Here is a 22,107-nt window from a genome sequence, read left to right on the forward strand (position 1 = left end):
GACTTGTATTAGTGTTAGGTTTTTCCCTAATGATTGGTCATTAATAGTGTTCGGCCATTTCCTTAGCCTTACCTAGTATGGACCATTTGGTCTTGTTCAGTGGATAGTGAAAGACCGATCGGTCTTACACTAAGTGTTCGGTCTAAGTTCTTAATATTCGGTCCAAGCTCTAAGTATTCAGTTGTTAAAGTGTTTGACCCTCAAATTTTATTTGGCTCATGTTTGAGCCTTACTCTTTAAATTGACCGTTCGGTCATATTATGGGTGGTTGTCGTTACCGTTCGGTTCTGTACTGGGGTAGTGAGAAACCGTTCGGTCTCCACTATTCACAAGGTGTTTGGTCTTGTTCATATATGTTGATGTTTTCTATTCAGCCTATATTTATATTTATTCCAATGTGTTATTTTAATTAATTGTTCCAATGGTTTTGATGGTTTATGTATGCATTATCATAATGGTGTAAAAATGAAAGTATGGTATGATAATTGTAATATGAATGTGAAAGAGAATTCCAAGGAGGAATGTCTCAGTGATTGGTTATCAAGGTGGTGGTAAAGTATGAATATGGACAGCGAAATCCACGGTGTTCATCCTGACATTCTCATGATTACCAAGTCTCAAGTAGAGATGGGTAAGTCATGTGGTGAGAATAGCAGGAGGTCCTAGTCCAAAGGGGATCTGGGTGAGGTATGACGGACTAACCTTGGGTGGCAGCTGAGGGGTTTCCAATTACTACACCACCCGAGTGCAAGAACAACCACAAGCTACATATTCATACAATCCGGATAGTCATGTCAAGTGGTCGGTCATTACATGTATGTTATGTTCGGTCCTTGCCTGTAATGTATGGTCGGTTATTGTATGATTGAAATGATTGGTTGACACATGCTTATGTATTTGTTTAATTTGCATGATTGGTGTAATCAATTAAATTACTCTAGCTTACCCTTGCTTTTCTTTGGCATGTCTTTGTGTGTCTGTTTCTCTTTTGCGATGATCACCTAAATGGTGTGAGCTTAGGGATACATTCTTTTCAGTTGGAGCAGCTGAAGGGGGAAAGTGAAGCTGATAGTATAGGTAGTTATCTTGTTCTTCAGGTGAAATTTTTATTGTTCATAATCTAATACTAATGTGGAATTTCTTATGAATGGAGTGTGCATAACGTGAAGGGGAGATTTTAAACACTAGACAGCCACTAGTGCAGAAAGGGCTTTAGACGTCTGTTATTTTGGGTTTTTAACGTCAGATCCATATGTGACGTCTTTATGGGTGATGTTAGAGTCCAACGTCTAAGAGCACTATAGACGTCGGACATGGCATTAACCGACGTCTACTGCAACTCGTGTCTTTGGGTAGCGTAGTAGCACCTTCTTCCTTGTTTTCTCATAAGAAAAGCTTGCGTCTTTTGGACCTCTTATGGCATTTCAACCGAAAACCCAATCTAGGTCCTTGCCTTGTTCCATTTCAACCGCCAATGAAAAAGAATACGGTGACATGAGAACTAGGCAAGGACCCAGGTTCGGTTTTGGGTTGAAATGCTATAAGAGATCCAAAAGACGCAAGTTTTTCTTACGAGAAAACTAACAAAGGGAGAAGGTGCTACTACGCTACCCAAAGACACGAGAAAAACTGCACAAAAACACAACAAAAACTCATTTTAATCGGTTCAAATGGAAGATAATTCATCAAAGACTAATTTAATTGGAGTAAAAGTAAGTTTAAACGGTTAAAAAGAGATAAAAACGCACCTGGAAATGCAATGACGCGGAGAGAAAAGACGAGGAGGAAGAGGATGAAGTGCGCGTAACCGTGGGTTTGCGATTTCTGATGTAACAGGAACCAAAACGTCGATGCCCCCAGTGCCCGACGTCTATTCTCGACTAGACGTCGGTGACCTCAATAATATAACGTCCATTCGATTTAAAAATTAAGATTCACGGTGTATATAGACGTCAGATGCAAGGGGAACCAACGTCCAAAACAACTTTTCACCTACCCTGTCAAGCCATTTAGGCGTCAGATGTAAGGGGGACCGAATTCTCAATGACTATCTAGACGTTGGTGTGGTGGGATCTGACGTCTAAATGGCGAAAAAAATGACTTTTCATATTCTGACGTTCCCTTTTTGGCGTCTAATTGTACAAATTGACCTGGTTTAAAGTATAGACGTCGGGCGTCCCATGAATCGACGTCGCCAAGGCCAACTTATTTACCAAAATACCACCGGTCAATTTTTTACGTTGGGTATTGTGGGATCCGACGTCTAAAGGGTGACGTTAAAGACTATTTTTGCACTAGTGAACACTAAAACACTTTTTTGTGCATGTCATAATTTTACTTAAAATCGTTTTAAATATTTATAATTGATTTATTTTACAAATATTTATAATATCCTTTAAAAGGATATTTATACTTTTCGTTTAATTTAAGTCCTTCTTCTTAGCATAATACACTAAATCTTACAATATACGAACTATTTTTGCGTTTAAGGTTATATACTCATTATTCTAGTTAGATAAAAATGGTAGCTTGGTAAATTTTTGGGTTGTTGGTTTATATATAAACACACAATCATACAAATATGTATATGTATAAAACGTCTAACTCATCTCTTTATTTTATCAGCAAAATTGAAAAGTATAAAATGTTTATAACACAAATCACACGTCTTGATCAACTTTAAGCTATATTCTCAGTAAACAAATTTGTCTCTTTATTTTTTAAAATAATTATGCAATATATTCTGAGTTAGAGAGAACCCTTGAAAATCAAAACGAAGTTGTCTGCTATTGCTTTCCATGTAGAATATTAAGAATATTAGAAAATGATTTTAAGTCTAACTTAATTTCATAAAATTGATTTGTAAAATAAGATGTATAGTGTACTTATATACTATAATTTGGTTTCAACGTAAAACTTCGAACAAAGAAAAAAAAAATAGGAAATATATAAACACATTTTATTCCGGTGCTATTGATGATCTTGTTGCATATTTGGCAAGATTAAAGAAAGAAGGAACTTTGTTGGATTATCTTGAAAGATTTGACACATAGTCCTACAACGCTTCATGATGCAATCCGTCTTGTTCGCTTACAAGATGAAGTCATTCAAGTTATGACGCAAATATTTTCAACAGGAACTCCATCTAAGACTGATTACATTGACAAAAATGTTGGGGTATGGTCTGCACCAGTTGCATAGATATGAAAATAAAATAAAAAATGATTTAATCCTTAAAATTTAAGTATTTTTTCTTCATTCTTTAAATTTAGAATTAACTTTTTTAGTTCATGTAATTTAAAAGAAATTGGTTTAGTTTATTCGTCCAAAAGTTAAAATTAATACTTTAAAAAATAACATAAAAATAATTAGATATTTAATGATACAAATGTGAAGTTAAAATAAAATATCATGTAAATAATTTGTAGTTAATAAATGAAATCCTTAATTATATTTCAAATCTGAAAAAAATGAAGCAAACACTTTAAAATTATAAAGATAAACTTTAAATCCGAGAAGAGAAATTAAAATAATTAAAAACATATCTAAACTCAAAAAATGTACATAGAAGATTATCTTTCGAAGAAGAAACCATTATACGACAAAAGACATGTTAAAATTCTTAAACCATTAACTCTGTCTTTCTGAAAATTGAAAATAAAAAACAATACACTTAATATACTTTTCAGAAAAAAAAAATAAAAAAAAATATTCATTCATTTCCTTAACTTTTGTTTTTAAAATCCAAACATAATCTGTCTAAATTATTATCACTATTTAGTGACAGAAAAGAACCTAGGTTAAAGAGAAATTTTGTCTATCTATCTATTCATGAAAGAATAAGTAGATATGGTAAACCCCTGTACTCAAAAACCCTCTTTTCATTGAAGCACTCTGCAAATTCCAAACCAACAAGAATGGTTCTCTTCCAATGCCATGCCCCTCACCACAGCATGGCCATTCTCTCACCCTTCAATTCCAAACCCCTTTGTGCTTCTCTACCAAACCCTTCTTTCACAGCTCACCACCACCCTTATCCTCTCACCACAACCACTCACCTAAACAACAATAAGCCTCTTTCACTCTCCACAGTACCCAGAAAGTTGCTCTGCAAGCCACCCCAAGGAAAATATATCAGGGATGACTATCTTGTGGTATGCCACTTCAAACACTTCACTTTCTACCATATCGTTTCTGGGTCTATCTTGTTTTTTCCTCTTATGGGTCTTATGTCATTCTTTCTGAATTTTCGTTTTTCATACCAGTTTTATCTAGGTTTCAACAAAATGACTTTTTGTTGTGAATTTTTTTCTTTTTATTCCTTTGTACATCCGTTCAAGTCGCAAAAATGGTTCTTGTTTTTAGTGTAATGAATGGTTTTGTGTTTCGGAGGTAATACTTTGTTTTTTCTTCTGATAAAATTCTCTACTTTTTACCCCTTATGAGTAAGAACTTAAATTTTTTTTTTTTTATTTGTTTCCTTATGACTTCTTACTGTGTAAATGTAGGAATTCTTGAAAAGAAGAAAGAACACAGAAGGGTTTAAATTTTTTAATGCTTTACTCACATCAATAAAAAAGTAATCTTTGGCAGGACTTTGAAGGCAATTAACGGATAAATCAATAAATTTTAAGATAAGCAGTTTGCGAGTGAATAGAAATGTAAAAAAATAACGCTGTCCAAACATAGACTATTTACTTTTTTGTGTTTATTATTCGTAAACTAAATGTTATCTGATACTGCAGTGATCCCATTGTTTGTTATTTTCGATTTGTAGAAAAAATTGTCAGCTGAGGAAATCCAGGAGCTGGTGAAGGGAGAAAGAAAAGTTCCTCTTATTATAGATTTCTATGCAACTTGGTGTGGACCTTGCATCTTAATGGCTCAAGAACTTGAAATGGTACGTGGTTTACATGATCTGTAAAATTCTTAACCTCTGCTCTGATTTGACTACGAGGATGTGTTGTTGTTGCCATCTGATGTTTGTTTCAACTTTCAGGCTAGCACAATGCCATAAAGTATTTTTGATGTTTTAATTCAGCCTTTACTTGTATCAGCCTCCTTTGCTAGTCTTTAATTATCTTTCAGATTGTGCTATTGGATAGATTGAATACCATTCACCAAAAATATGGATTAAATTCATTAAATATTTGACAAAGATTTTCCTACAAGGAAACGGACAGATGCCAAACTTGGAAATTCAACGGTTAATAAAGTTTGCCTCAATTATTTGCATAAAAAAATAGTTATTGTAGTTATTGGGGGCTGGTTGGACGTGCAATGGCTTGTCTTATTGGTTCTTTTTTCTGTTCTACTTTTATATTTGACACGCATTTGGAAAACAGTCTGCAACTGTCATATTTGGTGCAACATCAAAGTTTTTGGGCACAACACTGCTGCAGTTTTTGCCACATTGCTCCGCATTGTCAAGGATTGCAACAAAACTGCAACTACTACCACAACTTCAATTTTAAAACCTTGATTCTATACAATGATTCATTTCATCGTTAATTGTCCAGTATGACAATGAATTTGGCATGTTATTCATTTTCCTTGCCCCCAAAATTAAGGGTTTCCAATCTGTTGGACAGCCTATCTGGTTTGATCATAACAGATTATGGTTTTATATATTCCAATAGCATTGTTATCATTTGAGAGTTTTCTATTATTCATATTCACTGAGTGTGTTAGGTCCAAGAATTGAAATGAGAGAAAAGAAAGGTTTTTATTGAATAGAATGAAAAGTACAATGAAGAAAACTCTTCCAAGGTTTCTCCTTCTCAAAGAATCAATTCTCAATATGCAATGATAACACGTTTAAATCTCTCCTATCCTTATTGTTCTATTAATGGCTAACTAATCCCTCTAACTAACACATTAATAATCTAACTATCTCAACTAACTCCTGCTACTCCTTACATCCTAACCGTGTCACGATGTTTATCAGTTTTATGTGTGAATGAGGCCATAGTTAGCTGGTTCTTGCACTCAATATTATGTCAGTTATTGCTAGTGCCGGTGGTTGAAAACAGAAAGGCAAAATATTTTTTAATTTCACATAAAAACTGTTTGCTAAAACTCTTTATTTTTCATATTGTATCATATCTGATCTTATTCCAACATGGAGTGGAAAAAATGTCCAGGATAAGCTGAAGCTTGTGACTTCTCTATTTTTTAGGTTGCTAATCTGCTATCATATTTCATTCCATCATCATTAGTCCAGTAGCATGTACGGTTGAAACTTATGTACAAAATTGTTTTAATGGAAAAATTGCAAAGAGATAGTAGCAAAGGATGGCCATGACTAACCAAATAGACACATAAAAAGAGGAACGAATGGGTTTTTGAGTCTTTCACTGGTAGATAGTTGCAAAACAGACCTCAGACACTTAGACTCCGGATACAATACTGAAACAGAGAAAACTTAAAAAGAACTCAAATTAGAGGCAAAAACACAGGAAAGAGATTAAAAGAAACAGAGATTTGTGATGATAAAATAACTGCAAAAACATGAGATTATAAGAGGCGACTGTAAAAAAACAGAGAATGAGAATGAGAGGCCAGAGAATGAGTCACCACACACACTGGTTGGCAGAGGGTAGCACAGGGATGTTCAGTACTCGTAATGTGTATCAAATTCATTGAGGTTGTTCTGGGGACTTTGTACACCGTCAACATAGTGATGCTATAGTGATGCAAAAAGTTTCTATGGTGACAACTTCAGACCCTACAGTACACAGGGCAGTGCACAGAGGCCAGGCTCCACTGCACTCCGCCATGTTGCTATAGTGCACTATTGACACTGCTGCTAGTAATTGATAATTTAATAAACAATCCTTGCCCTCCTTTCGGTGTTATTCCATGTGACCGGCTATATACAACATTTTCATGACTTCTAAACATGTTCATTAACATTATTTTGTTGTACATGACTGAATTAATGGTAGATACGAGAGTATTGGTTGCTTGCTAAACTTGCTTAGATCTGGAGCTTGTGCCATATTTGAATTTATAGATCTTGAGATTGATCTCAAAAATAACTTGATAGATTCGGGTCAATTGAATGCTATTTAAGGAGACTGGGCCTCTATGCTTATAAATGGAAATTAGTCTCTAACGTGTCTGAATTAAGTTGCATTACTCTTGTTCTATTCATGAGTTTTAGTTCATCAGGAAGAGGCTTTAGTCATTTATCATTGTGTTTGGTTATAAATACCTTATTAAGCACATAATAAATTAGTGCTTATAATTTAAGTACTTACGTGTAAATTGTTTCTATAATTGAAGAGGAAACAAGGTCAAACTATTTTTGTAATTTATTCTCATGAGTTTATATAAATAAGTTGAAAATAGCTTATAAGCGATCCCAAAAGCTTCCGCCAGATCAGCTTAAACACTCTTTTTCAAATGCATCCTTAGTTAAGAGACGGTGTGATTTTGAAAACGGTTATCCATATATTATTAATCAAGTTCATAGCATTGGCTGCAACTTTGCAACTAGTTTACAAGCAAAACACTTATCCTAAAGTTCTATTGAAATTGCAAACGAATGTTAGCTCTAATTTTATGATATTTAATATTTTGTTTTACTTCACTAAGGGTCACGTTGCATTCTGACAATGAAGTTCGCTGCAATAGTTCATCTTCCATTGAAATACACATATCTTCTGACTGGTAGAACCAATTTAAGCATATGGGGATCTAGAATTTGTTCTTCTCCAAGTGGTTGCTTTTTTTCCCTTAGCACTGACTTTTTACTTAATACTTGAACAATCTTTGCATACTTTGTCTTATTTCCTTAATTCTATAAGTATGTCATGTTTTAATCAATAGGGTGGTTCTTAATCTCACAATAGGGTGGTTACTTGTCTTGTTGAGTAGTTGATTTGAAAGCACAGAAATAACCATTCATATTTAAATTTTTTTCAGCTTGCAGTTGAGTACGAAAACAAGGCAGTCTTTGTTAAGGTTGATACTGATGACGAGTATGAATTTTCACGCGACATGCAGGTAATACACCCTCAATTTTGTTTACAACGTGTTCACGTACAAATACTCATTAGAGATCCATTAAAAAACCTTATTTATTTTTATTAAAGTTGTCAAAGAGTTATTATAATAAAGAGTAAATGGGTTAATCCCTCATGCTTTTATGTTCATAACCTAGTATTACAAGTACTAGGGTCTATGTACTATTACCTCTTCATAATTTTCCACTTTTTCTACTCTACAAAATGGCACGTGAACTTGTAGTAGGGTACCCTAAAAATGTGGGGACAAAAATAAACATGCATTGCATCATGGGGTGTAAGCAGTTTCCTCATAAACCAACACATGCTAATCCTGTTTGTTTGTTTAAAGATAATAATAATCTTAAATATCTAGATCTTGTATATGTATTTTCTTTGTATTATGGCTGACAAGAACACTATTTTAATGGTTGGTGTTTCAACCTTCAAGCCTAGACTAGACAAGACACTCAAAGGGGACTATTAGCAAACAGATCTAGACCCTGATAATTGATTTGCCCTTCAGTTGAAATTTGGATTGTGACAGTGACTAAAGAACACACTTAAATGTGATGCCTCATGTGATGACATTAGTCCAATCCTGACAGTCCCTTTTAATCCAAAACCGTAACACATTAGATTTCAGTCATTTTTCTTATATAATGACTTATGTTATTTTGTACTTAACATGGGATTTAGACTCACATTTGAATTATTCTACCTGTATTTTAGGTACGTGGGTTGCCAACTGTGTTCTTTATCAGTCCTGATCCAAACAAAGATGCTATACGAACTGAGGGACTTATACCAATACAGATGATGAGGGACATCATTGACAAGGATATGTGAAACAGGAAAGAGTTATGGTCAGCTGACACAGTTTCTGTTCCTGGATCCTGCAATATGCTGTCTGGTGCAATGGCATCATATCTTGGACAGAATTGAAGTGCTAACCGATTCATATGATTTTGGCTCTTGAAGGGTTATGAAATTGCATGATATTTATGTGTAAGCTTTGACCACGACAATGCTCTGTAGTGTGCCACATGTGATGTCAAATGGAAGGACATTGCATCATGTAACACAATCATGGACTTGCAGCACCCCATTCATCAAAATATATAATATGGTATTTAAAGGGACAATCTGTGTGTGTTAGGTGGTGACTGAGTTGAGCTTACATGCTTCAAATTTATTATCTTGTCACCTTGATGATGGGTTTCTGGGGTGCATTTGAATGTGACAAGCATGGTTCTCATATTCTAGGAAGAAGGGAAATTCAAAGGGTGTCTTTGGAAGAATTTACTTTATTTTTTTTTATTTTGGCAGCACAAAGTGGTTTGAAAATTATTGTAGTTTCTTTCAAATTAGCAATTTTTAACTTAAATCCTAATAAAAAAAGAAAAAGGGGTTTCATTTCTCAGAAGGGTTACAATGTTGTGTAGTTCCTACTATTACATTGACTAGAATAAATTGTTTTAACAATGAAAATGTATGGAGAAAATCTGACTTTATAATAATTTAATGAACAAGCAGTGAAGTATTGAATAAAATTGTGTTAAGAAGACAAAAAGGAAATTGAAATGAAATTTCATTGAAGCAGTCACCACTGTTTATAGATATTGTTCTACATTCATTCAAAGCAGGAGAAAAACTTAACATTTTAATGAGCTATGTTAAAGTAGATGATTTGATTGATCTGGATCAGATTTGAATTAGTTTGGATAGATATATTCTTAAAATTTTATTGGTTGGATTAGTTTGGATTCAAGAAAAAATAATTCAAACTAGACTAATCTAATAAAAAAATAGATTAATTTAGACCAATTGAATCTGACTATATGTAAATATACAAACATATATATAGAAAAAAATATCATTATCCAAAAATTCATACATAATTCTTTCACTAAACGAAATGAAAAACATTTTTATTATAATTCACTTGCATAAAATAAATAATAGTCACAATTGTTTTATAAAGTTATGTAACTATATCATCAAATGCTATGTAAAATAATTAATTAACTAAATGAACAAAATTAAATAATTTGGTTTTCATTGGATCTAATTAAATTACAATTTCAAACTGATTTAATTTACGTATCAATTTCTATATTGAGAAATTTATTTAAATAATTTGCATTTTTGGTGAAGATGTTTAGTATTATTATCCTATAACTTCGTTTTTTATTAGGTATTGAGCAACAAAGGTTTGACATAAAAAAAATCGAGCATAGTCATTCTTTCTTCCTTTAATCAGAGAAACGATAAGGATAAATAATCCTTTTAACAACCTTCACTTTTGCGAATTTTCCAAATTGTGATGATTGATGTTTTAAAGGCCTACTATAGTAATTTCATTGATTTTTTTTTAATTTTCATTGAATATTAAAAAATTAATTTTAATTCTCTTCTAATAAATACTATTGTTTCGAAGAATTAATAATGTATTTATAACAATTAAAATAATAATATTTACATAAAAAATTGCTTTCAATAAATAATAGACTAAAAACCATTTTTTTAATCCTCATAAACGTTTTATAATTTTTTTTTCTTAGACTGATATTGATACAGAATAAATATTATTGGAAAATATAAATAATATTTTTTATATTTTAAATCTAAACAAGATGATTAATATCCTCTCAACATGGTTTCGAAAATAATCTTTTAAATAAATTGGTTAAGAAACAGAAAATGTTGCTACTTATATAAGGGGGGGAAAATGTATAAATTCATCATCTTAATGTTTATAATTGTATTTGATCTCTTTGATTACATATCCACTCTTTTCCGTATGTTTATTTGAAAAATCCAATACTTGGTGATGTTCTTAAGAAATATTATATAAATAAAGGATTCATGGATAGAACACTAGAATTTCAGCAAATTTAACAATATAAGAAAAAATTCATTAAAATTTTGAATTAGAAATAGTATTAAGATTATATAAATGGACTTATGATAAGGAATAATAACGGGTCGAGCTTATACAGATAATGCTTACCTTTTATCTAAGCCGAAAAAAAATCACCTACTATTTATGTGGATATCTGTATATATGTTTTAAATATTCATGGATATTCACGAATATTTAAAACTCACGTATACTCGTGAATATCCAAAAATATTTAAATATATATGTTATAAATTTATAAATGAAATTAAAAAATACATAAACTATAATATAAATTAAATTAAAATATAAATTTAATTAAATTTAACATATGATAAAACATAAATTAATTTTAATTTTAACTAAATTTAATTTAATAAAATATAAATTAAATTTTTATTTTTATTTTTTGTAAATAACAAATTTGTGGAGTTACAGATAGTATAATACTCACACTCAACATGTTTATTATTCAGATAATAAATATATGAATATCAACTATCTGTTTTTGGTTTTAAATATATATCTACTATAAAATTTAGATACCATACCAAATGTTTTTCCTTTTTAGCCTATCCCACCATCTTCTTTTGTATTTCTTTGTATTCTCTCTCTTAAAGTTTCACACAAAGAAAGATAAGAGAGAAATATGTAATTTTCAATTTTTTACACAAAATTAAATAAATAGATAATTTTACGGATTATCCGATTAACATTCAATTCGACCCGACTCATCTTAAAAGTTCTCAATCTTTATTTATATCAGATTAAAAGTTTAGATTATTTTATATTTGTCGACGTCAGATGCTGGATCAGACGTGACGTCAGATATCATGTCGGAAACTGCTATAAAATTTATACTTTTATAGCGTCTTTGTGATCAAAATAAAAATTATGACTTAATTAGTAAGTAATGACTAATAAATGATCATGATTTTTCATAATTTACACTAAATAGATAATTTTATAGATTATTTGGTTAAGACTTCATTAAATCTCATTCATGTAAAATCTTAACTTGTATCATGATTAAATAATTATGTTTCACATTTATAAGTTTATCTGAACCTAATATTAAAAGTGACGTGAAATATCACTTTAGTCATGATTATAAAATTTGAATTTTGATATTGTCAAAAATAGTTATTACATTTTTTAATTGGTAACCAATAACTGATTAAAGATTACATTTCATATAATTCACATTAAATAGATAATTTTAAATGTTATCCAAATTCAAATTCACTTGAATTATTTGATTAATACTCAATCCAACCCTTCTCATGCTAAAAATTCTCAATATTTACTTATATCATGGGTTATTTAATACTTATCTAAATCTGATGTCAGACGTGACACTAAATACTATGTCAAATTGTACAAAAGATACCATATCAAACACTATTATAAATTAAATTAACTATAAATTAAATTTTTTTTTATTTTTTGTAAGTAACAAATATGTGAAGTTATAATATAATACTCACATTCAACCGGTTTATTATCCACTACCGAAAGATAATAAATATTATAATATCTTATCGTTGGTTTTAATCGCAAATACATATAAATACCAATATTTTTATCATCTCTCTTCTAACTAAAGACTAATATCTCTATTATAATTTTACTCTCTCCAAATGTTTAATTCTCGTATGACGACTAAAAAAACATGATCCACCAGAAAATTTTGATCTTTCTCATTTTTATTTCTTTAAAATCTAAAATTATTTATTTTCCTCAATTTTACTTAGTTAGAAAAGTTACTATCTAGAAGTTTTTCATAGGCATTAATTTATGGTCTCATGCTTTGAAATCAAATGAAAAAGCAAAGTTGTGATATGTACATTAATGTTTCAATGTTTTTAAGGTTCTTTTTTCCAATCCAAAAATAATACTAAAATTGTTGATATTCATTTCCCTTTCGTGGTGTAGCTAGCAGCCTTAGGTCAACTAATTCAATTCAAGTAAGTTTGGTACAAGGTATTTCATCATGTTTAAATCATACTTTATTTTTGTTTACATTTTCTCTCTCCTAATTACCTTTTTCTCTGATTTTGATGGAAAAGAATAAGACATATATATTTATTTCTATCCAAAACTAAAATGGATATATAAAAACGAAAAAAGCTTCTTCCACTTTGTACAATTAAATACATGCTTCACCTAACACTTAGGTTATCCAATCAAAAGAATATGATCAAATAATAAAAAGCCAAAAATATACCTTTTTGAGACTCAATTAAAAATAATGTTAATTAATATAAAATTCGTAAATTCAATTATAAAGTTTTGAATTGTTTTCATCTTTTTATATTCTTTAACTAATTGAGGTTATATGTTCAACGACTCTTTATTTTGATACCAAGTTTCAAATAAAAACATTTCAAGAAAAAGATTACGTGATTCGAAAATTTAAATAATATTAATTAGTTAATTTTTATTGTGTGTGGATAATGATTAGTTTTAGTCACTTCCACTAATATTTTTTTAACAAAGTATATATTTAAGAACCATAGGATTTTTTTAAAAAAATAATAAAATTAGGAAAAAAATAAACAAAAGAAACTACTTACTTTGATAAAAAATTATTTTAGAAAAAAAGAAAAAACAAGTTGGCCAAATATATACAAAAAAAATCTTAGCTTCCAATAATACTATTTTGTACAATGGAGATAAGATGTCTACGTATAATATACGGTGGTGGAATAATATGTTATACTTGTTTCTCTTTAATATTTTATCCTACACTTTTTCGTTTTTAAATTTCTTTTATAGCAAACAAATTTGTAGAATTCTTTTAATTTTATTAAAGTAAATACTAATTATTGGAACTTTGTCTATTGAATAATTGGAAATAATATATTGATTTAGAAAAAGTTAAGTAGTTAGGTTTCCTCACATACTATTAGGTCTTTCAATCTTTATCTTCTTCCAACAAAAGAAGCTTTTCTTACAAGTATGATTTTTTCAGCCCTTACGCATAAAACACTACTTAATGAACCTCCAATTTTCATTCTCATCTCAGAAAAAACAAAATAAAAAATACTGTTCATGAAAATTGAACAAATGGAAAACTAGCTTGCTGATCCAATTTTTCATATTTTATTACCATCAATTTATTATTCAGTTTCTTAATAATTAATATTTAATTTTATGTCTTTATTATCTTACGAAAACATGCACACAACTATATATTCTATTTTTCAAATATCACATTTATAAAAGAATAATTTTTTTTTGAAATATTCATTTTTTTTTTACTTTTAAAGGTCTTAATAACTTTTAAAAATTTTAAACCTGAACTCAGTCCAATTATAGTTAAATCCATAACTCAATCTAACTAATTTAAATATATAATAACAATCATATAATGTATATTTTATTTGAAGAAGAAAAAATATCAATATTATATTAAGACAAGATCTTCTAACAACTCTTATTTTAAAGTTTAATAATAATATCTAATGAAAAAAAATCAATCCTAACTATACATTTGAATCAATTTACTCATAAAGTTGAATTGCACTTTATTAGATTTAATTTATTTTACCTAATTAAAGTTTAGTTAGATATCCAATTAATAAGTTTTAAACTCCATTCAACTTAATCTAAACATATTATATTAATCCGTGGAAACACATCCATCTATATTTTTATAATAAAATATAAAAGTATAATTATAAAATTAATTGTTAAAATTTATATAATGTTATACAATTATATATATATATATATATATATATATATATATATATATATATATATATATATTTAAAATTAGAAACTCGACAGAACTCGTTGAATCAAGTCTTAAATTATAATGAAATTAAGATCATTTACACTTCTTCATAAAATGATTACACCATTTCGTTTATTTTTATAAACAAAAAAAAAGTATTTTTCCAATTTTAGTTAACTTGCCAACTATTCTCATTAAAAAGATAACACCAATCCATAAATTAAAAATGATATAATTAAGAGAACTAAAATGTCACTAATTGTCATTATTTAAAAATGTTTAAAATAATAAAATATTTTACCGATCAATTCATCCTTTTAGTCTATTCTTATATCTGTTTACGGTCGTACTTACAAGTACAATAAGTAAATAACTATAAAATTACAATGAAGTCACTTTAAAAAAAATTAGTAAAGTTTGCAAATGTTAAATACGTAAAGAATAGCAGAAAAAAAAGAATATATATATATATATATATATATATATATATATATATATATATATATATATTATTTTATCTGGTAAGCATTTATTTTAACGTAATAAGGTGATAATAATTAAATTTTTAATTATATTGTCCGTTTTTTATTACCATAAGAATGTGGGTGGGGATGATGGACAAGTATGTTTCAATTAATAATAATAACTATAATTAACGAAACAAAAATGAAATTTCCGTGTCTATGCCGCAATACAATGAATCCTTCCTTCTTCTTTTCCTTTTTTCCTTTTTTTGCTTTTACAATTAATTCCTTTTCATATAAACAGCGTAACTTAAAAAAAATTAAAGAAAAAAAAAAAACTATTAGAAACGAAGCGATCCCATCGGAACATTCCAGAATCACCAAAATGTGGCACCGATGGATCCTACGTGGCGTAAACGACGCCGTTGCCGTCGGAGGGCGAGAAGGCGAGAAGCATGAGCGCCGCCATGATCCCGACGGGGAAGAAGAGAAGGACGAGCGGCGGCGGCGGAAGCGGCGGCAGCATGAGCGGCAGCACCACCATGGAGGCCGCGAGCGCCGCCAGAATGAGAACGGATCCTAAGCTGAAACATCTCACCATGTTGTTTTTGCTGCTGACGATGATGTTGTTGTTCTCCCTACGATCATGTTCCTCTCCGACACCGCGAGAGGGTAAAAGCGTAGTTTCCGACAAGGTGCGTTCTCTGAACCTCTGACTGTGTATGTGTTGCTCCGAAACGCTAACTTTGGGCTTTGCAAATTGAGTTACAGAGAGTGGTGACGCGGTTTTGGGTGTGTGTATATATATATAGCAGGCGTGGCGCGTGGTGCATTGGATTGGGTCTGTTTCTCTCTCTATGGCTCGAGTTTCGATGGATGGACCAAGTGGTGTGGGCCCCATGTGCTGGATGTGTGCGGTTGGTTAAGTTAACTTGAGGTGATTATTTTGATTTTGAGTTGACGTGGGGTGGGGGTAATAATAATGTTTAATTTAATGGAAAGTGTTGTTAATATATTATTTAACATTTTTTATTGACTAAATTGAATTTTATGAGGGGGGAGAAAGAAATAAGAAAAAAATGTTAAGTAAGTTTTTGCAGAAGAGAGTGATGGGGTGGTGGTAGGAATCTGCAGAATCGTAACAACAGATCCCAATATATACACTCTTGATACGCCTCTGCAGTTTTTATCTATTCTTTATTGCGGTACTCATTTATCAACTTGCCTCTCATTTTTGTTCTTTCCATTCTACATTTTTTTAATGGTGATATTTATTTAACCTACACTAAAATATAAAGATAAAATCGTTATTAAAAATTAATTTTTTGTAAAAAATATTAAATGATATAAAAAATTTGTATTCATTAAAGTATCATTTTTTTCTTTTTCATAAATTATATTTTTATTTATCATATTCAACTTATGAGAATTCATTCACATGTTTCATATTTACGATTAATTATTATTTTTATCAACATTAAAGAATTAAGTGTCGTTGAGAAGTGTTACTTATTAAGAGTTAAGTGTCGTCTTCTAAACATTTGGTGTTGTTTGTCAAAGGTTGAGTATTACCTGTCAAGATTAAGTGTTGCTTACTGAGAATCATGTGGTGCATGTTGAAGTCGAATACTACGTATTGAATGTTACAAACTATTTGTTGAACATTATGTATTGCTTACTAAGGACTATGTGTTTTCAACCTGGAGTCGTCTCCTGATAGTTAGGCATTGCCTGACTAGGAGTGCATGCCTCATACTAGTATCATGTGTCACTTGCTAACGTTAATGGTGATTTACTTAACCACAAATTGGTACTTGGTCACAAGTCGACTTCATAAGTATAATGTTTGGTTGTTTCTACCTAACCACAAACCGACCTGTGTAATTGATTTTACCCATCACAAGCTGACCTTGTAAGTTCAATGTTTGACTGCCACTATTCGATCACGAGCTAGTTTGTCTGACTACCTTTCAGACTAAAAAGCCTAATATCACATTACTTTGTAACTTAGTAAAATCTCAATCAAACAACTGACTTGTGAATTAAATGAGTCATTGCACTCATCTAGACTCATACAGGTGAGAGTCTACAAACATCATAATTATCCTATAAATAGTATAATCATCAAACTAAATACTTTACATTCAATATTATAACATTAAGAACGACTATCTAACATACCTGACTATCTTTTCTTAATTTTGAAAAAACATGGACCTAAAACATGTATGATTAAAAAATAAGAACATTTTACTAAGAAAGAGTTTAAAGACTCTTCATACTATTTTTCACACCTTCTTTTAAATCATCAATTATTTTCTTTAAATATTTCTACTTTAGAAAATTTGTGTTACTCGATCCGAAGTATTTGGACTAATATTTGAAGCAAATTTTCATCATATTTACAATTAATAATATTATTAAATATATTTTTGTTATTAAATGGTTTGAAAAAATTGATATGATGTGATAGTTGATTATCTTTGAGACATATATAAAGTAAAACAATTTGTTGTACATAATTATATATATATATATATATATATATATATATATATATTACTATTATAGATATTCACCCAATTTTTATTTGTCACTTACTATACTATTAAACATAAAATATTTTACAGGTGAATTTTTATATCTCTCTTAGAAATTCGAAACTCTCAAGAAGACAGCAATTCTATTATTAAAACCTTTATATTTCCACTGCAAAAACACTACATTCAAATATAATAAGAAAAAAGAGAACATTCATTTGTTGAAAAGACAAGTATGAATTTAAATTTTATATCGAATAAAATTGAGAAAATTAAATATCACATATAATTTATAAAATTATTATTTAAAAGTTTTGAGTTGAAAATTATATTAAACTTTTTACTGCTGAACTAAAATTATATCTATATAATTTATCCTTATCCTTCGTCGAAAACACTTTGAATAGTGTGAAAGAGGCAAAAGATTAGAATGCGCGAAGATCACGTGAGAAGGAAGAAGAGGATGTCTGGACCAAAGCATTAATTTGACTTGGGTCCTTTAGTTGTTGTTTTAACCAATCATATTCAACTTTCATCGTCTTTTTACGACTATCCGTTGCACATTGCTTCAAACTTTCTCTGGCTGCGTCAACTTTTATGAGTACCAAAATGAAAACGTGACCACTTTTCTCTATACATTTATTTTCACCACTATTCTACAACACGTTTATTTTAAATATTTACTCTCTTTAAAATCTAAATATTTCACTTTTCTTTATAGTAAAATGTAGACTCTTGTTATGAGAAACATTGTAGGTAGAAATGGTCTAATAATGACATTGATTTGTATATGTGTATATGATTGATGATTATTTTGAATTTATGCATATCTTTGAGTTTTGTAAATGTATTGGTTTGAAAGGAGTTGACAATGTTGAATTATTTTGATGTTGTAGTTGTGATGCTTTATTTTGTTTATTAATTGAATAACTTGGTAATTTGTTAAAAGAACTGAATGTTGACTCAAATTGATTTGGTGATAAATAACAAAGTCATAAGAGTGATTTTAAAGTTAAGATTGTCACATAGGTAATTCACGTTAAATCACAGGAGTAATTTATATGATTTGACTATTAATAGGGAGGTAAGTTTTGGTTATTCAAAGGAGATACAGGAAGATTTGATATCATACTTCGAAAAAATAAATACAGTTGTATTAAAATACTCGTAATTAGAAAAATATGACATTTTAATATATGATTAGTTTATTTACATTCAGCATTTAGTGTGTTACAATTTACTAAAACATTCTGGTGTATTTTTTATCTTCTATATGTATTAATGCATGGGCGTTTTTCATGATTTTTTAAATATTAAAAGAAGTGAAAAGAAATTATTTAAACTAGTTATGAAGTTAAGGGTTAGTAGAAAGGTGTTTTGTATAGTTAAGCAAGCTAACAAAATTGGTAAAATGGAAGAAGTTGAAACATATCATGTTGGTGATAAAAGTAAAGGATGTCATAAAATAGATATTTAATTTATTAGAGGCCGACTATTTATCTCTTGTTAGATGATCGAAAGAGAAAAAAGAAAAAAAAATATAACTAACATCGATTGAGAAGGAAAATCAAAACAAAGGATTAAAGCAAATTGAAAAACATAATAGAGCAACAATCGTTACAAAGACGTGTAGAATGAATCTTTACTGCCCAGGATACGTGGCATGTAACTAGTAGCCACATACAAAAGTTTTCTATGAAAATTATAGGAATGTTTAACATATCAGGATAAATGATAGTCATCCCATTAAACAAAACACTAGCTCAAATACATACGCTAAACGATATAAAACTCATGATAGAGTATCTATACCCTATACTTCTGAACTAAATGACACATGTATGATCTAGCATCCAAGCACTAACCTTGCTTGAACATAGACACAAAGTTACACGAACACTCTCATAAGAAGTGTCTAATGAATAAGCATTTTATAACATCCGAAGCCAAGAGATGAAGTAATGTTTTCTAGACCAAACTATTTAAATGAATTAAAAAATCACAAACAACGTCTCTTATTGAAATCTCTCAATAGATCAAATGAAAAAAATAAGCTAGCTTCTTATGAAAACAAAAGTATAACTCTTATATAACATTAAGGATAAAAGAGATGTTTTATTCAAATACAATATTATATCAAGTAAAGCTTTTTGTAGAACATATCGTCTGATAAGTGACTACTAAATGCTTTAGCCTTGAGAAGGCATTTTATGTTTATACCATCTAATGAATATACATGTTTTTACCAAACGATGCATTTATTAATGAAATGACAACAGATAAAATGTCTTGAACACGCTACACTACTTAACGTTTATCAACGTTCAAAATATTTAATGCATGTACGAAAAAGTATTTCTATGCTTATATACTTTATTTCTTGTTATTTGTTCAGATCAATAAAGCATAAAGATGTGATCAGAATCACGACATCCAAGAAAATGACATTGTGAGAAAAGAAGAACATTTTGAGAATGTTTACTAGAATTCATCTGCCTTGTCACATCGTACAAGCTCAAGTTTCGGTTAAGGATATAAGAAAAAGCTCTACTGCTCTACAGTGTAGATCTGAGCTTAACCAAACTACTGAAAAAGTCTATTAAGCCTATCCAATGGTCAACTCATGAAGTAATATGTAAAGAAGATCAACCCAAGAGAAAGTGTTGTTGAAAAATGTAGAAGAGAGAAGAAGTGAAAAAGAAAGAGTTAAAAGTAAAATTTAGAAATATATTTAAGAACAATTTACTCTACTTCACCTTAGTGCATATATAGTCTGATGCTCTTCAAATTAAGAAATATGATGAAGATATGAAAAGTTGAAAAAGAAATGAAAAGAAGTAAGCGATGAGAAAGAAACAAGGAAAGAATGCTCAAAAGAGATCATAACATTTCAGTTTTAATCTATCCCAACTCTTATATCGTCTTATAACCTTCAACCCAAAGGAAAATTATGAAAGCAAGCTCGAGCAAAAGAAAATATAAAGAAAAAAAGCTCTCATCACATCTAGCTTTCTACTACATCTCCAAACCTACAACTTCTGAAGCTTTTAGAATGAAGGAAAGAGTGGAAGTAGAAGAGAAGAAAAGAAGAAAGGAGCAAGCATCAGAAATTTGATTGAAATATACTCCATTGTGCTTCAAGCATACATTGTCTGATGTTATTCAACTCAAAGGAACAATCTCATTAGATATCAGACTGCGCTTCAATACATCTATCCTCTTTTAGAGAGTTACTCACTATAACTAAACAAGATTTCAAATTATATTATACTGAAAATGTATCCTTTCATTGAGAGTTTCTAATTTGTATCTTGTGAGAATCCTATTGTGGATTTGTTATAAATTTTGGAGAGAATCAAAACACTTGCAACTAGACAATTGTCTAGGGACGTTGCAACCATAAGTGGTTAAACTCGGACTAGACATTTATCTAGGAATAGATCCTAAAGAGACTAAACTCGGACTAGAAGCGTTGTCTAGGAAACCAGTAGTGATGTAAGAATACTTAACCAAGAGTAGGTAAACTCAGTCTAGACAATTGTCTAGGAATAGATCCTAAAGAGGATAAACTTGGACTAAACGTGTTGTCTAAGGGACCAGGAATGGTGTAATAATACTTACAACCAGGAATGGATTAAACTCATATAATCTTGAAAAGATTAATGAAACCTCTTAAAAGTTCTCAAGAAAGAACTGGACACGTAACTCAAGGTTTAGTGAACCAATATAAAAATTATGCCTTAATGTTTTCTTCTTTTAAAACTATTATTAAATTTTCTATGTCATCGTCTAAAAGAACTCTTATGTTTATCTCATGAACCCAACGTCTAAACATAGTATATATCTTTATATACTTTTTTTCACAAGTCATTAGACGTTGTCTTGTGAAAATATTTTGAAACCATTATTCATCTCCTCTGATGTTTTTCTATGCAAACATTAATACAAAGATTATACGATTAAAATTGAAAAATATTGATTATACACATGTAAAAATATAATTATGATTAATTGAAAATTAAATTAAATGTTTCAATATATTGCATCATTCAAATACATATTTATTCAATTTTATTTTATATAGTTTGAAAATAGAAATGTTCTTATCAGCTTTAAAATAATGGTGATGTTAACTAGCACCTACCATGTTTACGTGCGTAGAATACTATTATTATTGCACCAAGAAAACTAAAAAAAAGAAGAAGCTTACCAAGACTTGAGTAACAAGACCACGTAAAAGAACCCAGTTCATTAAATCCTTTTTTATATATAAATGATTTAAATATTATCATAAAGATATTTTATTTTTGTAATTTATACTTAATATTTATAATATATAATTTATACTATAATAAAATGGTATTTTTAATTTTTTAAAAATTTAAATTAGAAATAAGTTTAAAATAATATTTAAAAGAGAAAAATGACTAAAATTATGAACAGAACTTGC

General features: G+C 29.6%; 1 protein-coding gene across 1 annotated transcript; it reads left to right on the forward strand.

Moving 5' to 3' along the window:
- Positions 1-3,869: 3,869 nt before the first annotated feature.
- LOC124833039 (Thioredoxin z) lies at positions 3,870-9,154 on the forward strand. Its single transcript, XM_047307407.2, has 4 exons — positions 3,870-4,154; positions 4,778-4,900; positions 7,930-8,010; positions 8,742-9,154. Exons 1-4 carry the CDS (start codon positions 3,918-3,920, stop codon positions 8,856-8,858), a joined length of 558 nt encoding a protein of 185 aa, XP_047163363.1. The 5' UTR covers positions 3,870-3,917; the 3' UTR covers positions 8,859-9,154.
- Positions 9,155-22,107: the final 12,953 nt, after the last annotated feature.

This window comes from Vigna umbellata, chromosome 3, assembly GCF_029865625.1.
Source record: "Vigna umbellata cultivar VRB3 chromosome 3, Vumbellata_1.0, whole genome shotgun sequence".
Lineage (NCBI taxonomy): Eukaryota > Viridiplantae > Streptophyta > Magnoliopsida > Fabales > Fabaceae > Vigna > Vigna umbellata.